At 40.1% G+C, this 25,629-nt stretch overlaps 1 protein-coding gene across 3 annotated transcripts in view; it reads right to left on the minus strand.

Moving 5' to 3' along the window:
• Nucleotides 1–25,629, minus strand: part of pias1 (protein inhibitor of activated STAT 1) — a 131,007-nt gene that overhangs the window by 41,043 nt on the left and 64,335 nt on the right. For all 3 annotated transcript variants that reach the window (XM_033050383.1, XM_033050385.1, XM_033050384.1), the window contains one exon: nucleotides 25,016–25,466. In XM_033050383.1, coding sequence (XP_032906274.1) covers nucleotides 25,016–25,466 — 451 coding nt within the window. The remainder of the gene's footprint in view (nucleotides 1–25,015; nucleotides 25,467–25,629) is intronic.

Below are 25,629 nucleotides of genomic sequence, written 5' to 3' on the forward strand. Positions count from 1 at the left end.
GTGGGGAGTGTGTGACGGGGGGGGGGGGAAGTGTGTGACGGGGAGGGGTCGAGTCAAAAGTTGAGTTTATTCAATGATTCAAAGATTGATTGCCGTTTTGCAAAAATTCCAGAACTTTCCTCCTACGCTCCTTAGGTTTTCATGCTATCGCCATTTAGAACAGCACAGTGGCACAGTGGTAGAGCTACTGCCTCACAGCGCTAGAGACGCGGGTGCCATCCTGACCATTGTGCTGTCCATGCAGAGTTTGTACGTTCATCCTGTGTTTTGTTTAGCTTAGAGATAGAGTGCGGAAACAGGCCCTTCGACCCATCGAGTCTGCACCGACCAGCACATTAACACAGCCTTCACACACTGGGAACAATTTACACTTACACCAAGTACACAAACAAGCCAATCAACTTACAAACCTGTACGTCTTTGAGTGTGGGAGGAAACCGAAGATCACGGAGAAAACCCACAAGCTCATGGGGAAAACATACAAACTCTGTACAGACAGCGCCCGTACCCGGGATCAAGTGCTGTAAGGCAGCAACTACCACCAGCTGCGCCACCATGCCACCCTGATCACTGTGTGATCACATGGATTTTCTCCTGGTGCTCTAGTTTCCTCCTACATGAAGTGTAGATTTGCAGGATAATTGGTTTCTGTAAATTGCCACTTGCGTGTAAGATGTGAAAGTGAGATAACAGAAATAGTCTATCGGTGATCTTTGTTCACTATGGACTTGGTGGGCTGAACGGCCGGCCTATTTCATGCTGTGTCTCTAAACTATTCTATCTTACATATGTTGCCTTTCCTTAATGATTGCTAGGTCAAAACCTTGGACCCCCTTACTGCACTAGGACTATTCCAACAACACAAGTGAAGAGGTAATTATTACAGATAATAACTACTGGTCCTACCAACTACATCTACATCACTTAAATGATTTACAGTATTCCGTGTCAGTTCACTTTAAGGCGTCAGTTTCCACTGCCAGTCCTCCTCCGGTGAGGAAGGCCTAACTTGTATCCACCCTGGATGTACGTGCAAGCATTTGGGAGACAGATTGGTTGGATTCGCTGGCTGCTGCGAGGCTGCAGTATATTTTGCTGCCTGGGAACTCGTTTTTTTTAACTCGCAATTGCGACCTGTAAACTGTCCAGCTTACGAACAGCTCACAGGAACAGAATTTTGTCATAACCTGGGGAGGACCTGTATAGGGGATGTTATTATATACATTAATTAGCAATGAGTTTTCCAATCATCCACAGATGGTCAGATATAATACCCAAGCCAAATGAAGACATGGAATTTATTGTTGAATATCAAAGTACAAGAAATTTACTTTTGTATCGCTGCAATAGCTGCAGGATATTTGCAGCCCTTAGAGAGTTCTTCAATTAGGTGTCCTGCTATTTTAAGCTGCGTCTTGGCTGGGTGGAAGATAGAACAGATGAGTGTGTATGTGTGACAGTGCCGATTAACAAGATACGTTACAAGTTTTCCAGTCAATGTCAAGCACTTTTCAGATGGACTTGGCACAGGTCAAAGTCAGATCATTTTATTTTGTTACTGAAAATAGCAAGTATCAGATTCTTTGAATTTAACCATATGTCACCAGTGAAGCTAATAAAAATTTAGATCCAGGACTCGTGTCATCTAAGACTAAACAAAATCAAAGAACTGCAAGTGCTGGAAATCTGAAAAAATTGAAAAGAAAACACTAGCTAGGTCAGGCAGCAAAGAGAAACATCTTAAAAACTCATTGTGCATAATATTCACTGCCCCAATTTCACTTTTATTGAAACAATTAATGCAGATCTTAGCCAATTTATAGCAATGTTACAAAATTTTGAGATTTTAAAAATCAAGTCTGTAATTTATCCCATCAGATAAAGCATAAAAATAAGTTTAATTTGGCACCTAATTCACTTTCATATCTCAAGTATTTAAAAAGTTATGGCCATTTTCATACTCGGAAATGAGCATCTTGTTCCCTATTGATTTTCTATGGACATAACAAAAAAGCTGTGATCGTGAACAGTCAAAAGCCCATAACTTTCTTAAAAATTAAGAGAACTGAATGAAATTTTCAGTTATCATAGATTGAAGCATTCTGAAACAAATATAAAATAATCTTACTTGGATGACCTGAAATTAAAGCATATAATTAGTTAGTTACCTAATTGTAGCTAATTTCAGACTTCAATTACTAGATCTAAACATCTATCCATTTCTTAATAAATGATTAACATTTTTAAATAGCCTAAATGTCCAAATAATATTCACAAATAATATTCACAATAAAACATGATTTTTAAATCTCATTTACATTAATTTATAGACCAAATGGAAGGAATTTAGTGTTCAATTGCTGTAAATAAATGCCCATTTAAATCAGCTTTCCAGTGGGTCCCTGTGGAACGCGCTGGTTTAGAACGTTCACATTGCGGTAGATTTGTGCCCCAAATGCCGAGAAAAATACTGCGGGATATAATGGGCCCAAAATGAGCTCCTCGCAATATTAAACTTTGTATAAAGGGATCTTTAGAAGCCCTTTTTAATGTAAAAATATACCGCCTAACTTCAGATATTTGCTTTATGAGACCCTGCGGTTGCTGGCGGTCGCGGGTTTAGAGATTGATTTTTAAACTACTATAACTATTTTACGAGGCCTTTAAAACTAATAATAGCTTTTGCGACGGGGTCTTCCAGCGATTTTTCGTTAATAATTAACTAGGCTGAACATCTTCGATTTGAACAGCCTAGAGAAAATCGCGTTTTAAACCCGCCCCCTCTAAACGGCGCCAAAATCGCGCACACTCGCAGCAGCAGATTTTCAGCGACACTTCAGGTAGGCTTTGCAACATACCTACAATTTATTTCACACAGGAATTCAAAAGCTAAACCATATTTAATTTAACCCATATACTTAAATTTGCTCGATCTCACAATATGATCCAGAGAATCCTTCCGGAGCTTGCTTAGACATTAGGTAGGTGTGGAGCAAAAAATAACCAAAATTAGGAATTAGGATTGCAAATTTTTTGCCTCGTGTTACGGATTCAAAATTTAAGTAATATTGCTTTAATTATACAGGGCCAGGGCGAGAGCCTACACCTGAAGAGCATATACTTGACTTTCAGGGAGTACTATGAAAGCTCAAGAACTGATTGAAGAACATATTTCCCTTTGCAAGATTAACATTCATTAGTGGTTCAGTTACTGTGCGATTGTCCAATTGGGCGGCACGGTGGCGCAGCGGTAGAGTTTCTGCCTTACAGAGCCAGTTCGTACATTCTCCCCGTGACCTGTGTGGGTTTTCCGGTTTCCTCCCACTCTCCAAAGACATACAGATTTGTAGGTTAATCAGCCTGGTACAATTGGAAATTGTCCTCAGTGTGTGTAGGATAGTGTAAGTGTGCGGGGATCGCTGGTCAGTGCACTCGGTAGGCCAAAGGGTCAGTTTTCACGCTGTATCTCTAAACTAAACTAAAGAAACTAAATGGTAATTTAGAGTTTTAGACAATGCCAAAAAGCACAAGACGTTTCTGATGAATGACCATTAACCTTATACATCAACTGTTTCACTCCACAAATGCTGCCTAAACTGAAAAATTCCACTTCTTCCTGCTTTAATTTCCAGCAACTACAATGTTTTATTTTCAAATTACATTTCAAAGGAGTTTAAAGAATGAGGCAATTTCATTGAAACAAAATTAAAAAGGAAATTTTGAGGATAATTGCTGAATATTTTCACAGCCAAGTCAAGAACGAACAATTGACCATTAAAGACTCATGAGAGATTTGTTGATTCAAACAAAGACAAATGTCTGGAATTCTTCATCCCAGAAGGATATGGTTGCTCACTCAGTCAATTCAACACCAAACGATGGATTTTCAAATACAAAAATATTCAAATTGTATTGGTGCAGAAGGGTATAGCTGTGATACTGAATGGGAGAACTGACTTGCAAAACCAAGTGCCCTACTCTTACCCCTATCTATCACATTACTATTTAGTGCACACTTGATTTTTTAAAAATGTATACATTTCAAATTCTCAAGCAGCCAAGCTATCACTTAGGTCTTTTTTCTTCTCAATAAATGTATTTGCACGTTCATAGCTAAAAAAACATTAGAACTGTATTATTCTGGTCAAGGTTGATCACAAGAGACAAACAAGTACAACTAGCAACCGGGAACTTCTCAAACCTGGTGGCCAAAAAATGCATTATTAAAACAACAAAAGTGACTCCAATGAATAGACCTGGCAAAAGTACAAAGTCTCCCCCTTGTCGTCACCATACACCACTTTAATCAAAGCTTCTCCTTTAGAACTGCTCACTGTGGTGGGAAAGTGTAACATTTGACAAAACTCTGAGCCACAAGGGACAAAAATAGCACCGGTTCCATTCTTGATCTACCAGGTCTCACTAAAGCTGGTTAAAAAATATTAATATGGGGAAGGTCAGACCAGGGTTACGTTTAGATCCCCATTCTCTCCCATGATGATAAAATTTTATGGCACCCAGTACCAATTTCAGATAGACAGGTCACTGCAAAAGATGAGGGGTATAAAGCAACTGGAATTGCTTGCAAACATGAATGATTCTCCCACTTAAATCGCCCGTATGAGCACTGACCTGCAAAAACAGTAGAGCAGTAAAACACTTCCTCCCATGGGAAAGAAATAGGAAGTTTCTCACTGATTTTTGCTCAGATTGTCAGGAGTATACTGGCAAACACCTTATGCACAACATCAATTTCTTCAGCTGGAAAATTGTAATTATAAAAGTAATCATTTTGTAACTGAATAATTGTTAGCATAGATAGAATTTTAACCTTTTTTGAAAACAATGAAATAAATATTTTTCAGGATATAGTTGTTGCTGGGAAGGTGAACATTTTATCAATCCATCCCCTGTGGTGTTGTCTTCAGGTTACCACAATCCTTCTTATGAAGGTACTCATAATTGTTGTTGGGAGATGGAGATCTAGGATTTAGATGAAACAATGAATGAAAGAGTGATATCCTTCTAAGCTAATCCGTGTAGGAAGGAACTGCAGATGCTGGTTTATACCGAAGATAGCCACAAAATGCTGGAGTAACACAGCGAGTCAGGCAGCATCTCTGGAGGAAAGGAATATGTGACATCTTCTGGAGGGACTTGGCTCTGAGTATTTCCTTCCATCGTGGCTCTGTGCAGGTTAATAGGGCTGCACCACAGTGCAGCTGGTAGACACACCACCCTACAATGCCAGAAACCAGGTTTCAACCCCCTGTTCAACACAATCGTTTCAACTCTGGAGATCAACACAAAATGTTGGATTAACTCAGCACCCGAAAAGGTAATCTATTCCTTTTCTCCAGAGATGCTGCCAGACTGGCTGAGTTACTCCAGCATTTTGTGTCCTTCCTTCTAAGCCAACATGATGTGTAACCTCCAGGTGGTGGTGTTCATACAAGCCTACTGCCCTTGTCCTTCTTGGGACTAGAGTTGTCAGACTACCTTGGGCAGAGCATTTTACAAATGCTGTTGTTGCAGCCACTGCGATAGAGTGAATGAATAGAGTGCCAGATAGGGCAGCAATCAATCAGGATGATTTGTCCTGGATTGTGATGAATATGAATGTTGCTGGAGCTACACCTCATCCAGACTATCAAAGTACATTACATCATACTCCTGATTTGTGCCCTTAAACTTTGGAAGTGTTTGAGTGTCATTAGGCAACTCACCCGCATCTAGACATACAATTTCTGATCTGTTCTTGTAACCGCAGTGTTTGTTGCTGGTCCAGCTAAGTTGCTGGTGACTTTTAAGGTGTTGATGGTGGTGGTAATGGTAATGTCAATCGATGTCAAAACTTGTGAATTAGATTTATAGACAATAGGTGCAGGAGGAGGCCATTCGGCCCTTCGAGCCAGCATCGCCATTCAATGTGATCATGGCGGATCATCCCCAATCAGTACCCCCCTCCTGCCTTCTCCCCATATCCCCTGACTCCGCTATCTTTAAGAGCCCTATCTTGCTATCTCTTGAAAGTATCCAGAGAACCGGCCTCCACCGCCCTCTGAGGCAGAGAATTCCACACACTCACTTTTTGTGTAAGGTGTACAATTTTTTGTCACGTTTTGGAGTGAATGCTATTTGCCAATTGTCAGCCCATGCCCAAATGTTGTCAAGGTCTTGTTGTACGTAAGCATGGATTGTCTCACTTGCTCGAATGGTGCAGATGCCATTAAACATTGTTCAGTGAACCTTCCCACCACTTCTGTCTTAATGGGTCGTCATGGAAAGGTGGTCACTAATGAAACAGTAGAAAACTAGGATATTTCTGAGGTACTTCTGTAGTGATGTTCTTGGGTTGCTGTGTTTGGCTTTGAACGACTACACCAATTTCTTTTGTGTGAGGTCAGATTCCAACCATTGAAGTGTTTGGCCCCCAAGTCTACAGAAGGTAGTGTCAGAATCCTTACTGCCAGTCATCCAAATTCTGCCTCCACAGCAAGGAGCTACTCTTATTTTTTCACTGGAATAAATTCTATGGACCACGTTTGAGCAGGTTGTGCGACGGCCTGGAGCAAAGTGACCAATCGTTGAAAGATGTTCACTGTGGAATGAACACTGAACAAGACTCGTGTTTTTCTGACACAGAACAAGAACCTGCTCTTCAAATAGTGTCATGGAATCTTGAACATCCATCTATCTCTTAGGGCCTCAAAAATCTTTCAAATAAACAGACAGAATGAATGAAAAAGAATGAGGTCCTGAAACTAGAGGTTTGACTGTTTGAAATTTTATACATTTGCGAGATTGCAATGGAGTGGAAAGCATCATTCTGGCTGAATCTCCACACAAAGGAAGTAAAATATTTAAGGGAGGGTGTCAAAATCTATTCAAATACTTTCAAGTTAAACTAAACTGCAGTCACAACCCATAGCAGAAGCTGAAGACAGGTGCAACAACACGCAGGCAACCTCTCACTCACATGTGCAAGAATATCACTGTTCACAAATGGCATGTTTAGGGCATCAAAAGGTCACCGTTAGGCTTTGATTATTTTGGATAGTTTCCCACTCAATAAGCCACAGTTGGAGCATTGTGTGTAGTTTTGGCATCATGCAACAGGAAGGAAGTTAGAGCCATGGAAGGATTCAGTTAAACAATGCCAAGAATTTAAGTTTACAGTTATAAAGGCATGAAGAATTGATGCCTTTGTTTAACCATATGGAAGATGCTATAGGAAAAGTTTCCAAATTCTTGAATATGTAATAGAGCTAGTGATAGCCTGACTCCAATACTAGACAGATTTGGAAATCAAAGTGACCAGTGGAAGAATGAAGTCGTAACCTAGAAGTAAATCCATTTAGAACTTTATTCGAATGTCTCATGGCTTTCTTGACAGGAAACAAAGTGGAAAAATATTTGCGAGAATGCACGGTAAAAGAAAATAAATCTAGAATTACTGAAGATACCTCCTGCTAAACTCGCATTATTTAATGTAACACAATATAATACCTAAATATTCTTACGAGATATTCACAATTATTTGGATTGCTTTTAAACCTTTGAAGTCTGACAAAGCTATATTACTTCACACTCAAGTAGTAAGTTGAGTTGAGCATTCAAGACTTAAATTGTAAGTCATGTACTTGAATAAAATATACATGGTAGAGCTGTGCATCAAATTAAGGCTTTAAAATTTGTAATATGGAGCACAGGAAAGGAGGGTAGGAAGGAGGATAATTGCTTTGGAGTGATACGGTGCAGTGCTTGGATCTGCTGTCTCAGAGCTCCAGGGTCCAGCTTCAATCCTGATCTCCAAAGTTGCTTGTGAGGAGTCTGCACATTCTCTCCATGCTCTGTGGATTTCTGCCAGGACGTCTGGTTTCTGTCCACGTACAAAAGAAGCAGTGGCAGATTATTTAAACCCTAGGATTGTTAAAGGCAAAAGAACTGGAGGTTGATATGCACGCGAGAGAATACATTGCTGGGCTACAGAAGAAACGAGGGGTAAGGGACAGAAGGAGAGAAACAAATCTGAGAACCTGTTGGGAAGTTCGCAAGTGCTGTTGGCAAGAATTTAAATTTGTTTTCCCAGAGAGGTGGAAATCTGAAAGTCAAACTTCCGTACAATAGGCAGAGCAAAGGGAAAGATACAGAGCGCAGAGTATTGTTCAAGAGGATATTTTGATTGTAGCTGGATAAAAAGGCTGGTGTAATGGACAAAGTTTAAAGCAGAGAAATTTGAAATATGCATAAGAGGCAATAGAGTACTGAATATAAAGGAATGTAATACGAATACACAAATAAATGAAAGAGCAGGTTGAGAAAACAGTTTAAGGCATGCACAAATCGGGACTTTGCAGCTGTTCATTTTGGAGCAGTCAAAGGACAGGTGCCAGGTGGAAGTAAAGGGGAAAATAGAATTATGAGGAACTGGAGGAGAAGCATCTGGAACGCACTGACCGTAGATGTGGTGGATGTAAATTGAGTTGTGGTCTCCAAGAAGTTGAATAGATATCATGGAGAACAACCTGCAGGCTAAAGTGACGGGCATGGTGTAGCAATGTTACAAAATTTTGAGATTTTAAAAATCAAGTCTGTAATTTATCCCATCTGATAAAGCATAAAAATAAGTTTAATTTGACATCTAATTCACTTTCATATCTCAAGTATTTAAAAAGTTATGGCCATTTTCATACTCGGAAATGAGCATCTTGTTCCCTATTGATTTTCTATGGACATAACAAAAAAGTTGTGATCGTGAACAGTCAAAAGCCCATAACTTTCTTAAAAATTAAGAGAACTGAATGAAATTTTCAGTTATCATAGATTGAAGCATTCTGAAACAAATATAAAATAATCTTACTTGGATGACCTGAAATTAAAGCATATAATTAGTTAGTTACCTAATTGTAGCTAATTTCAGACTTCAATTACTAGATCTAAACATCTATCCATTTCTTAATAAATGATTAACATTTTTAAATAGCCTAAATGTCCAAATAATATTCACAAATAATTCACAATAAAACATGATTTTTAAATCTCATTTACATTAATTTATAGGCCAAATGGAAGGAATTCAGTGTTCAATTGCTGTAAATAAATGCCCATTTAAATCAGCTTTCCAGTGGGTCCCTGTGGAACGCGCTGGTTTAGAACGTTCACATTGCGGTAGATTTGTGCCCCAAATGCCGAGAAAAATACTGCGCGATATAATGGGCCCAAATTGAGCTACTCGCAATATTAAATTTTGTATAAAAGGATCTTTAGAAGCCCTTTTGAATGTAAAAATATACAACCTACCTTCTGCTATTTTCTTTATGAGACCCTGCGGTTGCTGACGGTCGCGGGTTTAAAGATTGATTTTTAAACTACTATAACTATTATTCAAGGCCTTTAAACCTAATAATAGCTTTTGCGACGGGGTCTATCAGCGATTTTTCGTTAATAATTAACTAGGCTGAACATTTTCGATTGGAACAGCTTAGAGAAAATCGCGTTTTAAACCCGCCCCCTCTAAACGGCGCCAAAATCGCGCACAACCTCAGCGGCAGATATTCAGCGACGCTTCAGGTAGGCTTTGCAACATACCTACATGGTGGATGGAATTAGAGTTGGATTCCCCCACAAAACTGTACAAAAAAACCTATAAAGAAAACCCCATAATACATAGTGGAATACGAATTTGGAAACAAATAAAAAAAGATTTAAAATTGAATAATATACCACTCTGCCTTCCCATTGTAAATAATCCTTTATTCAAATCATCCTTTATGGACAAAGGTTTCACACAATGGAAAAATTATGGAATCAAAAATATAGGACATCTTTATGGGAAAGGTACTTTTCTTTCATTTCAAGAGTTACAACAGAATTATGGACTGCACTCAAATAATTTCTTCAGATATCTACAAATTAGAGATTATGTTAAAGCTAATACACAAGTCTACAGGAATAGGGAATCAGAAATTCTTGATGAATGTTTGAACAAGCATCCTAATACTGAAAAACTAATAGCCTATATTTATAACACCCTACTAAACAATGAGGTACCACCGACCGAACCATATAGATACAAATGGGAAAATGAAATAGGCCACCCTATCACGAAAGATATGTGGGACGAAAGTTTACAACAAATACATCAATGTTCATTAAATGCCAGACATACTTTAATACAATTCAAGGTCTTACATAGATTACACTACTCTAAAATAAAACTAAATAGAATCTTCCCACAAATCTCTCCTATTTGTGATAAATGTCTACATCTAGAGGCTAATTTAACACATACGTTTGCAAACTGTATAAAACTTAAACATTTCTGGACTGATATTTTTGAAATAACTTCAGAAGTTATTAATACAAAACTCGACCCAGACACAAAATTAATAATACTTGGAATATCCGAACAAAGCTTAACACTCACAACAAACCAAATAAATTTCCTCAACTACAGTATAATAACCGGGAAAAAATTAATATTAAAATTTTGGAAAGGCGCTACAACCCCCACAATTAAAATGTGGATTACGGAAATGTCGGGGACCCTATACTTAGAAAGAATTAGACTTGTCTTAATGGACAAACAAGATCTTTTCCATAAAATTTGGGCTCCATTCATTAACTATCTGAAGGGATAGATTGGCACAGCCAGGGCCGGCGTTAAGCCGATTTGACCGATTGCTCCCAATTGGGCCTCGCGCCTAAGCGGGGCCCCGCACTAATGTTCAGTATTTCGTACGGAAATACGAATTCTCTTTGTTAAATAAAGATTTTTTTAAATCGCCATCCGGATTTTTTTAAACGAACATGCATAACAACCGCTGCACGGCCATCATACACAAACGATTTGTTAACTAGTGCTGTTAGCACATCTTAACGGTAAGTACTTAACACCTTGTTATGCAATGTCATGAATCTGCATCTATCCGCATTCCTCAGTAAATGTTATAGTGTTTTGAACAAGTATTAATGACACCGTGTTCCTTTGAATAAAATTCACGCGGCGTCATTAATACTTGTTTAAAACACAATTACATTTACTGAGGAATGTAGATCGATGACACGTTGAGAATTTCATTTAACTCACCATCATGAGTGAGGGCCCCGGACCGCGAGAAGGGGCTTCTTCCTGGTGTGCAGGTTTGTCATTCACCTACCGACCCACATTGTGTCCAAAGATCTTATAGCGGATCTTTGGTTGTGTCTCTCTGTCTTTTGCTCACTCCCTCCCTCCCTCTTTCTCTCGCGCTCTCTCTCCCGCTCCCCATATTGTCTCTCTCTAGCTCTCCCACTCCCTCTCTATCACCCTGTTGCCTCAGCATTCCCGGAATCATTGACGTTTAGCGGTAGACAAAAATGCTGGAGAAACCCTGCGGGTGAGGCAGCCGCCTTGACCGCTGAGTTCCTCCAGCACTCTGTGTTTTTTGTTTGGCTCTGAAGTTGAAGTTGGCTCAGCGGGACGGGCAGCGGCTCTGGGGAGAGGGTTGTGTTTCTGGTCGAGACCCTTCTTCAGACAATCACAAGTACTCTCATCGAAGCGAGTTCAGTTCGGTCTGAAGAAGGGTCTTCTCTCCAGAGTCGCTGCGCTGCCTGTCCTGCGGAGTTACTCCAGCTTTATGTCTATCTTCAATTTCAGAGAATTACAATTTCTCACGGGGGGCTTATAATGTCTCTAAACCCCTCTGGGACCCTATGAACACCTCTAAACCCCCTCTAGCCCCCCTATTTCCCTCTATTCCCCTCTAAACAATTGTAAACACACCTGAAGCCCTCTAAACATCTCTAAACCGTTTAAACCCCTCTAAACTAGGAGGCTGCAAGGTGACTTGGATAGGCTGGGTGAGTGGGCAAATGCATGGGAGATGCAGTATAAAGTGGATAAATGTGAGGTTATCCACTTTGGTGGCAAAAACAGGAAAGTAGACTATTATCTGAATTGTGGCCGATTAGGAATAGGGGAGATGCAACGAGATGCAACGTAAAATGCTCACGGCAGACCAAACGTGTTAAACAGAAATTGGTCAGATATTGAGCTTTACACAGTGAGAAATCATGTGAAATAATCACTGAATTTAATTTTAAATGAATGTACCTGCATGTTATACTGTTTAGTTTGGAGATACCACCAGATAGTCTGGTTGATACAACCAGATTAGTTTGGAGATACAACCAGATTAGTTTGGAGATACAACCAGATTAGTTTGGAGATACAACCAGATAGTCCACTGAGTTCGCACCGACCAGCGATTTTTGTTACAGATTTGACAAATTTATTTGGCGGCCAATCAAACGCTGTCTCTAAGGGGGGTGCATCCAATCACCAACCAGCTTGCCTTAAAATTCCCGAAACTACACGAAATATAAACATACATAAATTTTTACTTTTCTAGAGTAGGGGCCCCGCCATCAGTTTTCTAATTGGGCCCCGCAATTCCTAGCACCGGCCCTGGGCACAGCACGAGGACCCAACTGAAACTTGAACTCAGGAACAGATGAAAAGCTATATTTTATAACCTACGAACCTATCTCCATTGACGTATTACAGGTAACCCATTCCACCTCCCTTGTTTTTCTGTTGTGTTTTTTTTTTCTTTCTTTTTTATTTGTAACTTTCTACCCTCTTTTTCTCCCTCTTTCTACAAAAAATAAAAACACTAGAAGCAGAAGTAATTGATAATGGAAACTTTTAATAATGTATGACTGATGTATATGAAAATTTTTTTTTATTATAATATGTAACTACATTTTATAATATGTCTACTTCTAATAAATAAATAAATAAATAAAAAGAATTAAAAAAAGGAAAGACAAAATGCTTTGGTAACTCAGTTGGTAAGGCAGCATCGCTGGAGAACATGGATTGGTAAAGTTTTGGGTCCTGTAACTTTTTTAGTCTGAGGAAGGGTCCCGACCTGAAAGGTCAACTATTGCATGTTCTCTAGTGAAGCTGCCTGACCCACTGAGTTACATCCAGCATTTTGTGCCTTTCCTTGGTAAACCAGCATCTGCAGTTCCTTGTTTCTACATAGAGATCTTGCAGAGAAATGATATGAAAAAGGATGACAGGACACAGGAATTTACCCACACTTGCATCGAACAGCAGGAGGCCACCGATAGTTATGCTTTGGAAAGGTTTTCAAAATTCTGAAATACTTGGAATAGACTAAAAGTGATAGCCCAATTGAACAAATCTAGGAATCGAAAGTTAATCTGTTCAGAATATTAGAACTATTACTCTAAGTGGGCACATGGCAGAAGAGGGAATTAACATTTTGGGCGGGAACTGGAAAAGTTAGAAGACCCAGCATGGTACAGCAGGGTTCAGTGATCAAAAACAGAGAAGATTAAATGATAAAAGGGATGATGCAGAAAGCTAAACAGCAGGGAGGAGGGGGTGGTAATGATGGGACATGGTAAAAAAGGTGGATTTGGGGGATGTAATTAGGAATGGCAGAACAATTATAAGCAGCTGCTGCAGGGAGAGAAAATAGGAAGACTGCTTTTGAAATGATTAAACACAATGTTTAAAAGATGCAGAGTTTTTCATTAAAATGAAAACAGAAAAACTGGCAATACTTAGGTTGGCTGCTAAGTGAGTCCAACCACAATTTCTCAACCGATTGAGCAATTTATCATGTGGAATCTCTCAAACAACTAACATCACTTGTCAACCTTATCCCATTTTAGTATTTTGATATGCTTAAGTTAAAACTGATAGTGAACTTGCTGGGATTTAAAAAGGCCCAATAACTGACCAATTTTATTTTTTCAAATGCTGACAGGCTGTGTCATTCCAGCAAAGTACAGAAAATACAAAAAAATTGCATTAATTTCACACTGATGTTAATATGTTTGCTGCATTGTCCATTCATCTGGTCTATTGCCAAAGAAAATAAGCACCCGGTGAAGAAATCTAATGTTGTGCCAATATTGCAAGACTTCAACAATACCCCTGTTGGGTCCCAGAGGAACACTCACTGTGCAACCCATGAGGGAAAGATCAAAAGAACAGATTTGGAGGGAAAGGCAACACGCAGTGTGCAAATTGACACAATTCCCTTCACATTGGAAGCATCCATTATTGTACAAAGTAAAATGATAATGGATTCTGACAGACAATTCATCTAAAAAGGGTCCATTACAATGGGATGTGAAATGATCTGTCATGGGTAGAGTCAAATTGTCAGACATAACTGAACAATGGAAGGTTTTGAAGCTGGAAATACTTCAGCTACAGTTTTGGTACATACCCATAAAGGAGTAGGATATGGAAATTAAAGCCAGTTCAATGGACGATGAAAACAAGAGAGCAATTTACAATAGGAAAGGGCAGGAAGAAAAGGCATATGAAATGCATCAGGTTACTAACCTTAGTGAGAACGAAGCTGATTGCAGGAAGTTCTGATAGGAATTAAAACAAGATGACTGACAAGACGAGACACCAAGTATGAAAAAAAGACTGGCAGTAAACAAAAAGGGAATCTAAAGAGAGGTGTGATGGAGTGAAAGATTGTTGAACTGAGGACAGAGGACAGTGGAGCAATTAATTTAAACATGAGGCCTCCAATTGTTGGAATATATACAGACAATCCCTATTTTACAGGGGGTGGCATTCCTATAAATCAGGACACATTGCAACTTTTCTGTAAAGTGATCACATTACTTCCTCGTGTATCAACAAAAGTTGAAAAACCAAATTGTACTGATCCGTTTACTCCTTCCTACATAAATTCCATGAGAATGTTATTCCGCATCTCAAATTTTGGGGTACTGATATGTGAGTTCTGTAGGGACAAATTTCCAGATGGATTGCAGGAGCCACCTGTATAAATAATTTGTATTTAGTTGCACAGGATATATAATTTTCATATTTGCAGACAGAATTTGGAGGCATGGTAAACTATGAAGAGAACAGAAGGTCTTTGGTTAACAGGATAGGTTTGTTCTCCCCATACAAGGAAGTTGCAAAGGCATCCGATACAGTAACTGTTTCCACTTATAAACAGATCAAGATTGGGGACCTTGATCTAGAACGAAGGCGAATGGTGAAATAACCGAAGATGAGACAAGTATATTTTATTTTAAAACTGAGTTGTTAGCATTTGGAATGCACTGTCAGGTCACTATTAAATTACTTTGATAAAGAGAGCTATAGAAGAACCTGAAAGGGAAAAATTGAAAGGCCACGGGGTGTGAGGTGGGGATGGTTAAAGCAGTGTGCACTGGTCTTAGAATTAGTATGGAATCTATAAGCTAATCATCCTCCTACTGTGTTACAATTGAGAGCTTGGAAGTAATTATTTTGGATTTCCAAGGAATCACAAGGTGGACAACACAAAGCAATTTTATTCCACCCGTAACTGGTAACTTCAGGCAAACCTGCAGATAACTGGAATCATAAAAGAAAATGGAAACTGGTAAGGAGCTCATGGCTGGAGAATTATAGGGTAATCAGAAACAACAATTGTAAAACTAAATGCTCGGTGGGTCAAAAATTGGAAAGCAGTCCACCACACAGCACAATTATCCATGAACTCAATAATAATTTCAAAATGCTCTACTTTTGATATGCACGCTTTTTGTCTAAATTTAGGTGTACCCAGCATTTCATAGTAAAATATTATGTGAAAGAAAGGTATGTGAATTTCCCTCCCACATAATCTCACATTTCTTGTTGAATTACAAACAAAAATAAAATAACTTTTCCAAGTTCTGGAACAATGCAATTACTCTAAACAAATTAAATATTGGACTGATTTCGTAGTAGCAATGAAGTCCTTACCATTATTTACGTGCAGTTTGGATAATGGCATCAAAATGCATCCACAAATTCCCTGCTCCTCCATAACATGTAAATATCACCCAACATACCACACAAATGGGTAGGTGAAAGTTTGGAAATAGATTTGCCAGGCCATTTAAGTTTATACATTCTAGTGTAAGAAGCCCTCTAATGGCAGAGTAATAATAATACTTGCAATTGTGATTGCCCAATTCCTTCCAATTTTATTGAACCTTTAAAAGTAACAAATTAAAAAATTATGCCTCTTGGTTCCTTTAAAAAAAAAAATCAATCATTCTATTTTGTTTTCTGAGCCAAATTTGTAAATGTTTATGACTGAACATTCTTGTTGCAACTTCCTGCCTCGTCCACTATACTCTTAAAGATTCTTCAGTATGGTTAGTTAGGATGCACAAGATTGTTTAGATCCTATTTAATTGATCCAAACATAGTCAGACAATGTTGCAATTTTAAAGATATTTTTCAGGAAACTGCACTGCAAATTTCCATAAACCTTGGAAGACAGCAGGTTTCATGCCCAGCTGGAATCATTTGACTGCAGTTGAGCACAAAATTGAGCAGCTAGGCTCATTTTACCCTTCTCGTCTAGAAACTGGAATCCAAGATTGAAAGCATACTAATATACAAGTTATTAATGCATGCAATGTTCTAACTTCCACTATGTAAATATAATTAGAAAAAGGTTACTATTTTTCTAAATTATTCCATATCATATGCTCTCAGCAGTCCACTCTTTTTGCGAAGCTCCAACACCAGGTTGGACAAAGGTTCTCCAGTCAATCTGTTGTGCCTTATGGACACTCATTCCTTGTCTAGGATCCAAGACAACTTGACAGGGTGCCGCCCTTCCCCTAAGTCCTTGTACATATGCATTTTCTTTTTGCCAATGCTGGATAGGTTTCAGAAACAGAAAGTTTTGACTTTCCCCAAAAGATAAATGTTCAAAACTGTACTGCAAGATAGTAAAACTCCAATCATTCAATATCCAATTGTCTGGAAAGCCAGATGGATCGGCATCTGGCTCTTTTGTTTCATGTGCTCCCTTTAAAATAACAGGGGCCAGGTTTCTATTTTTATGAGCACTATCTGGTATCTTCAGATAAAAGCGAATATAGCTCCCCTAATGGCTTATGGAAAAATCTGGCAGATGTGACTTTTTTGTGCAACTTTGAAGTATAGTTACACTTTGACAATTCAGCAACCTCAGATCATTCGTGCTGTTGAACTAACAGACTTTTCCAGACTATTAGATTTTTAAAAAATCAATACACTTTTAATTATTTTTAACGCTTGTAATCTGCAGCATCATAAGATCAGTCTAAAGCAGTGGTTCCCAACCTTTTTTTGGCCATGCCCCACCTAATCACCTCTAAAATCCTGATGCCCCCACCCCCTTTTTTTACCCCCAAAAAATTATTTACTCAAAATAACATCTGAAACATAAACTACATATGTTTACCTGATGGAAAATCCAAAAAAATAAAAATCGAAAATTTGGACCCAGACCTCCTCAGTCGCGCTCAATTGCCCCCATTAAAAATCAAATTGCCCCCCTGTGGGGCGTATGCCCCACGTTGGGAACCACTGGTCTAAAGGGTCCCGACCCAAAGTGTCGTCTGTCCACGATCTCCAGAGATGCTGCCTGACCCACTGAGTTGCTCCAGCATTGGCAGAATCTTCCTTGTGATTAAAACAAAGTGCTGGAAACAGAGCCCTAATGCTTAAATAGATACAAAAGCAACACGACAATGTGTAGCGTAGTAGATTATTTCTACACCCACAAAAGCTATCTATCAACAGCATCATCCAGTACGAATAGGATTATACAGACTCTTCTCTACCTACCCACATTGTGCAGCTATGATCAAAAGAACTGCACTCCTTGTAAGGATTTGCACTTTGATAGAGAATAAAAGGCAGAGACTATTTTATAAATGGGAAGAGGATTCTGAAATCGAAGATATAATGGGATTTGCGAATGCTGGTGCAAGATTCCCAAAAGGTTAATTTGCAGGCTGAGTTGGCAATAAGGAATTCAAATGCAATGTTACCATTCATTTAGAGAGGATTATAGAATATAAAAGCAAAGGTTTTATAAGGTGCTGATCAGGCTACATTTGGAATCTTGAGAGCAGTTTTGGGTCCCATATCTGAAGAAGAATGTGCTGGCATTGGAGAGGGTCCAGAGGATGTTTACCAGAATGATCCTGGGGATGATATGGAGAGGACATTTCCAATAAAGGGAGAGCCTAGGACCAGACGGCACAGCCTCGGAATAAAAGGGCAAACCTTCATAATGGCGATGAGGAGGAATTTCTTTAGCCAGAGAGTGGTGATCCTTTTTAATTTGTTACCACAGATGGCTGTGAAGGCCAAACCATTGGGTATTTTTAAAGTAGAGATTAATAGGTTCTTGATTGGTAAGGACGTCAAAGGTTATGAGGTGAAGGCAGGAGAAAGGGGTTGAAAGGGAAAAATAGATCGAATGGCAAAGCAGACTCAATGGGCCAAATGGCCTATTTCTGCTCCTATGACTTAACTTAAGGGATGTGCTAGAGTCCAGCTGCCTGTGACAAACATATACCACCTTTTTCCTGGCCCGAGCTTGTCAGCGATGGTCCCCTAATCTTGCTCTTCACTACAAAAAATAAATGCTGAACTCTTCCCATCTCATTCTTAAAAACCTCTCATTAGCCAGATGTCCCATTACCTGATAACAGCCTCTCTTAATGAACTTTTGCAAGCATCTGTCAATGCCATCAAAATTAACCTTTCCCTGATTCAGCACTTTCCTTGTGGCCTAGTCCTATCCTTTCCCATAATTAATTTAATAGATTTATGGTCGTTGGTCCCAAAGTGCTCCCCATTGACATTTCAGCCACTTGTCTAGCCTTTCCTCTCTACCATTTAGCTAAAGGACCAACATTGAATATGCTGCAGTCTGTTTCAAAAGAAAATTAGGGCAAAGTGCTTTTTCTTTACAAGGTGAAATGTGCTGCAATCCACCCCCAATTTGGAAACTAAAGTCTTAAACTACAGTGAGGCCAACCTATTACACACAAATCTGATCAAATGGCACGCTTCAAGAATTATTTATGTCGACAACACATCTGCAGCTCATAATCTGCATTAAATAACAGGTTGAGAGAAAACATCAGCAATTGAGAATTTAAAAAAAATAATCTTTCTCGCTAAGTTCTTAAATATTTTTCCACCATTTTGGCCAAGTTTAAGACAAAAGCCCCACAATTACCGACACTCCTTCAGGTTCCTCATTCAAATGATCATTCCTCTTGTGTAAGTGGTGAGCCATGAGGCTATTCTTCTGTCAGCCACAGTATCCTCAACCAAATTTTACATGTATCTTCCAACAGGAATTTAGCAACCAACAAGCTAGTACAATTAAAGGCATGGTTTTAATTGTCAAACTATACATAGATTCATAGTTACACAGTACAGAAACAGGCCAATCCCTCAGTCAATCTCACTCCAGAGGTAACAGTCCCAGCATACCCACTCTGTCACCTACAACCAAGCAAATTTTCTCAAGCAGGATCCCATGTAGTCTAACCTTCTGCACTAGTCTACCATGCAGAATGTTGTCAAAGGTCTATCTAAATTCCATGAACACAATGTCCACTGCTCAATCCTCAATCTTCTTGGTCAGAAATCAAATTTTAGATAATCTCACACAAACAAATCCTCAGAAACCCCGTCAGTAACAATCATTCTTGATGTTAGATTCACTGGTCTGTCGTTTACTGGATTTTTCTAGCTGCTCTACTTAAAGGTATAATATTAGTCACACTCCAATATTCCGGTACTTCACCCATGAAAAAGGAAGAAACTAAAATCTTTGCCAGGGCCCCAACTATTTCTTCCCTTGCTTCCCAATATCCTAGGATACACTTGGTCACGCTGGAGATTCATCAACCTTTATGTGCCTCCTTCTAAATTCCAGTGAATATAAGACCAGTTGATCCATTCTTTCATCATATGTCAGTCCCACCATCCCGGGAATTAACCTGGTGAACCTATGCTGCATTCCTGCAAAAGCAAGAATGTCCTTCCTCAAATTAGGAGACCAAAACTGCACACAATTTCTTCCTTATTCCTACCAGAAACTCAATATCCTTGGTCAGTCAGGATTCCCCTATCCTGCCACCCTAACTCTTCACTAACAGAAAGCTGTACATGTGTTCTCCTGTGCACATGTTAACGGAAAACTACTTCTCAAAAAGGGCATATGTGGAGATTGGGAATCTGCTCCCAAAACAACAGGGGAACTGTCAGGTTGCATGCACCATCGGGCCGGGAGGGGATGAGGGTGGGAGCACGCGGCGTCGGGCCTTGCTGGAATGGGTGGGGGAGAGACACTGTCAGGCCACATAACAGATGCCATCAGTGCAAACAGCCATACCCCAGTAGCAGGGCCTGGCTCGCTCATCGCAGAGCTGAGAAACCCGCCTGAAGAGGGAAGCCACTGAGCTCCTCCCCTGCTCGACCCTGAGGACTGGAGAACTGGATAGAGTCAGCAAACACAAGAACAAATGCCCAGTAAGAGGAACTTGGATTGCACTTGGGTTAGTACTGACCTGTATGCAGAAAAAGAATTTCATAGAACCTCAGTTAATGTGATAATAAAAGACCAATGAACCATTGAAAATGAAAGAAATTCAAAAGGATTCATTTTACAGCACACAAAACCTGAGACAAATTCTACTAGATAAATTAATTAATGGCACAAATAGAGGCAAACTATATTCCAATTGTCATGGAAACATGGTTTCAAGGTGTCATAGCTTCATGGATTCACACAGCACAGAAACAGGCAATTCAGCCTAACTTGCCCACGTCGACCGGGATGCCCTGTCTACACTTGACCCACCTGCCCGCATTTCACCCATACCATTTGGCAAGGGTACACAGACAAAAAGAGAGATGCAGAACTATTATGTAGGGAGAGATTATTACAGTGAAGTAGTGAAAATAATATTGGTTTGGGAGATTATATAATACTAGAATTAATTTGAGTTGAACTAAGAAAACAGCAAACATTGATAAGACATATTTACAGGCTACCAATGTGTGTTTCAAATATTGAAATAATCAAGAAACTTACATTTAACAGGTGTCTACAGTAATCATTGAAAACTTTAACCTTTGATTAATTGAACCAATTTTGCTTTAATAAAGCTAGAATTTATGAAATGTGTACAAGATGATTTTCTAGATATGTTGTGGAATCAATGAGGGAAAGGTTGTAAATAAGAATGGAAGCGTGACTGTAATTAATAGAATTTGACACTGTGTAGAAGTATGATGGAAGGAAAGAGGTTTATCTTAAGTTTTAGATGTTGAAATCTACCCAAAGGAAACCATCAGAAAAAAAAGGAAGCATATGCAAGGTTCAGAAACTTGAAATTGGACAAGGCATAAGAGTATGTAGAAAGCAGGAGAGAACAAACAGGTGATCAGGAGGGCTAAATGGGGCCATGAAACATCCTTGACAACTGGGAATGAAGCAAATTCCAAGGCATGTTACACATACGTTAGAAACAAGAGGGCAACAAGAGAGTGTAGGATCACTCAAGGACAAAGAAGGAATTAATGCCTGGAGCTGGAGAAAATCCATACCTGCCAATTTTTGTGTCGTCTGCAAACTTACTAAAGAGTGGACTAATATTTTCTCTGAAATAATTTTGCAGGGTGGAAATATCAAATGCTGGGAGGTATAGCTTTAAGGTGAGAGAAGGAAAATTTAAAGGAAATTTACAAGCAAGTTTTTTTTTAAACAATGGTAGCGACCTGGACTGTGCTGCCAGGGTAAGTGGTGGATGCAGATATGGTAGCAACGTTTAAAATAAATTTAGATACGCATGAAATTGAGGTGTATAAATCACATGCAGGCAGATGCTGGAGAAACTCAGCAGGTGAGGCAGCATCTATGGAGCGAAGGAATAGGTGACGTTTCGGGTCGAGACCCTTCTTCAGACTGATGTGAGGGTGGGGGGTGGGAAGAAGAAAGGAAGAGGCGGAGAGTGGGCTGTGGGAGAGCTGGGAAGGGGAGGGGACGGAGGGAGAAAGCAGGGACTACCTGAAATTAGAGAAGCCATGTTCATACCGCTGGGGTGTAAACTGGCCAAGCGAAATATGAGGTGCTGCTCCTCCAATGTGCGGTGGGACTCACTCTGGCCATGGAGGAGGCCCAGGTCAGAAAGGTCGGATTCGGAATAGGAGGGAGAGATGAAGTGCTGAGCCACCGGGAGATCAGGTTGGTTAATGCGAACTGTGCGGAGGTGTTGGGCGAAGCGATCACCAAGCCTGTGCTTGGTCTCACCGATGTAGAGCAGTTGACACCTAGAGCAGCAGATGCAGTAGATGAGGTTGGAGGAGGTGCAGGTGAACCTCTGACTCACCGGGAAAGACTGCTTGGGTCCTTGGATGGAGTCGAGGCTGGAGTTAAAGCGACAAGTGCAGCCTTTCCTGCGGTTGCAAGGGAAAGTACCATGGAGGGGCTGGTTTGAGTGGGAAGGGATGAATTGAGCAGGGAGTTACGGAGGGAGCAATCTCTGTGGAAAGCGGAAAGGGGAGGAGATGGGAAGATGTGTCCAGTGGTGGGATCCGTTGGACGTGGCGAAAATATCGGAGGATTATCTGTTGCATGTGTTACATGCAGGCAGATGGTCAGTTCAAAATGGCATCACAGGTGGCAGCAACATCGTGGGCTGAAGGGACTGATCCCACTCTATGAAATCACGAAGACATACCAGAACAGTTGGTTGTCTTAAAGAGAGGCTGAAGATTTCAACTGTGCACTATAATGGCCGGTTCTCACGGTGCGACCTGACGCAAGATGTCACCAGAGTGAAGTGGTCGTGGTCCAGCACGAGTTCCACACGATATAACGGGGGGTAGAAAAGAGTTCCCACTCGGCAATTCTGTCATTTGTGCGAGTGACTTGTCCGTCTCCCGATCTTTCCCGTTAATCGTGAATGAACATCGTGGACTGTAGTGTAGTTAATCACGTGGCACAAATGATGTCACTTTTTTTCACACACTATATAAATATCCTCCGTTCGTAGAATTGGCTCATTTGCAGACATGCGCTGTATGCATTAGCGCAACATGTGCATCGAAAACGCTTGCGTGAAGGCAGAAGGGTGAGATTAATTAAAAAGAGAATTAAGAGGAAGTCTCACTGGGTTAAGCCCATGTTTCAACGGAGACCTCAATTTGGACAATATGAGCAACTGCTTAATGTGCTGTGCGAAGAGGATAAAAGTGCATTCAAAAACTTTGTCAGAATTTCACCCGAGCTCTTTAATGAGTTAAAGAATAATTTGGGACCTCTGCTGAAGAAGGTTGCGCTTTCTCTCCCTATTTCTATAATCCTCTCTGGATTTGTCATAGAGAATCTCATTGCATTGGTACCACTCCACCAGTTCCCCCTCTTGTTCCCTGTTGAAGTTATATGGCCTTACCTTCTGCCATCTTCCCTTTATGTTATCATCTGCTGAGGCTATTGGGGAGGCAACAGCTACTGGGGAGGCAATCTCAAATCCACCTTGATCACCCTCTCCCTGCTCCAAGGAGCCCACAGGCAGTGGTATCTCTGGCATCTCCTCTTGCCTCTCCACCTGTCTCTCTTGCTGAGTCTCCTCCTCATTTACCTGCATGGCTAAAAACTTTCTGACTTTCTTTGACCCCTTTCTCTGCGCTTTTCTGAGAGGCATCTCTGCAAGTCTTACTGTGAAAAAGATTCTCAAACAATGACAATTAGGTGGGACGTCCTCGATGGACACATGGTCCATTGGCGATATTGAGACCATCTTTTTTACTCACCTTATGTCCCCTCTGTCAAGCTTCCGGGTTTACCGTTCGCAGGAGTTCCCACGGTACCCGCAAGAGTCATTACGGATATCGCACGGATATCGCACTGGCATCTGCGTTCATACAATGTTGCAACGCTCACCAAAAAGTGCTCAAGTCACTCTTGGAGAAATTCAAAAATGTTTGAATTTTCTCCCGACCTTACAAAGTTACACGACTACCTGCCGTTAGCGCCACGGAGGTCCTCGGTGGTACTCGAATGCCGTACTGTTAACGCAGGAGGTTCCCACGATGTTAAACTCTTGTTAAGTCTTGCGTCAGGTCGCACCGTGAGAAAGCCCTTTTAAGCTTTTGGAAAAAATGCAGTTTAATTTCCAATTTAAATCATATGAGATCTGGGAATAAATGTCAAGCTAATATATTAGTTCCAACAACTACTAAATCCAGGCCAAATCCCAGAAGGGGAAAATTGTCCTGTTTTATTTGACAGGGTACAGGTAAAATAATTCAATATGGTCATAGCAAGATCATTGCAACTATAAATCCCATACCCTCTGTCCAACACCCCACCCCTCCTCCACGAAGAGAACTCCCTGCTTCACTTATCAAAACAACATGGAAGGCAGCCATTCAGCCCATTGGATCCATGCTAACTCCTCGCAGAACAATCCCATTAGCACCATTCTTTTTGCCCCGATGCCCTGCAACTATTCTTAGTTGCAACTTCCCTTTTGGTTGTCACAAAGGAACATTTGAAGTCAACCTATCAACTTCTGAGCATATCTTTGACATGCAGGTTGAGACCGGAATACCTGGAGAAACCGGAACATGCAAATTCCACAGATCCAAGGTCAGGATCGAGCCTGGATCTTTGGAACACTGTTTCCTTACTACGCAACCATGTCACTCAGATTCCGTTCCGTAAAATATTGTTAACCCCCCCTCCCCCCCCAACAAGAATCCATGTAAACTTCAAAACATAACTCAGACAAGAAGTAAAAGTTGTGAACATAGCTCAGGTTGCACAATGCATATTTTGCAAAAAACTGGCCAATTTCAATTCTGGAATAATAAGATCAGAATTAAAACAGCATACAAAACTGATGTGTTTTGCCGTAAATATAGAAGTATAGCACAGAATTAAATTCATTATTTTGAACCACAGCTGAATTTAGGAGAACTGCTATGCAAAAGTTACAATCTGCACTCATTTATCTTAAAAATCACAAAATATGTTTATCATACCTCATTTCTATCTTTCATAAATGTCAGAGACTTCAATTTAGGATACAATATTCCCATTTCTGTATTTACTAAATTATGCCTTTTATTTCTACAGTGATTGCTACAATAATGTTTTGACTTGTTTCTTACCTAGACTAGTCGGTTTGATCAGCTCATCGAGAATGTCATAAAAGGGCAATTTCTGCAGTTTTACATCAGGATGGACAGGATGGAGTGATGATGTCAGGTGTGGCAGATCTAGCTCGTGTTTAGGTCCCAGCAGTGAAACTGCAAGCAGCGGAGATGTTGTTGCATGCCCATCATAGGAGAGCTGTGGGATAGCAGATGGCGACAGTGGCGTGGTCATGGAAGCTGAAGTTGCATGGACAGAAGAAAGGCTCAAATCGGTGGGAGTCACAATCTTCTGTGGAAATCTCCGTCTATATAGTTCCTTAATTTTCATCTGAACAGCTGGGCTGCAGCCAGCTTTCAATAAATGCAGTGCCTTTGTCAGGAGTTCGTGCTTACGCCCGTGTTTGTTCCGTCCAGCATAGCCTAATAACACTTGGAGCTCTGACACTCTAAGGCTCATAACCATTTGCTTTAGGAAGAATAAAAGGGATGGGGGAAAAAGGAGAAAAAGAAAACCATTAATAGGGAAATGATGATGCGATGAGTTTAAGCAATGCTTATATTGCGAATTTCGTACCATAGCACAAATCAATTCAAGGTTTCAAATTAAAACAAACCATTCAAAATGGAAA

Source organism: Amblyraja radiata, chromosome 34, assembly GCF_010909765.2.
Source record: "Amblyraja radiata isolate CabotCenter1 chromosome 34, sAmbRad1.1.pri, whole genome shotgun sequence".
Classification (NCBI taxonomy): domain Eukaryota; kingdom Metazoa; phylum Chordata; class Chondrichthyes; order Rajiformes; family Rajidae; genus Amblyraja; species Amblyraja radiata.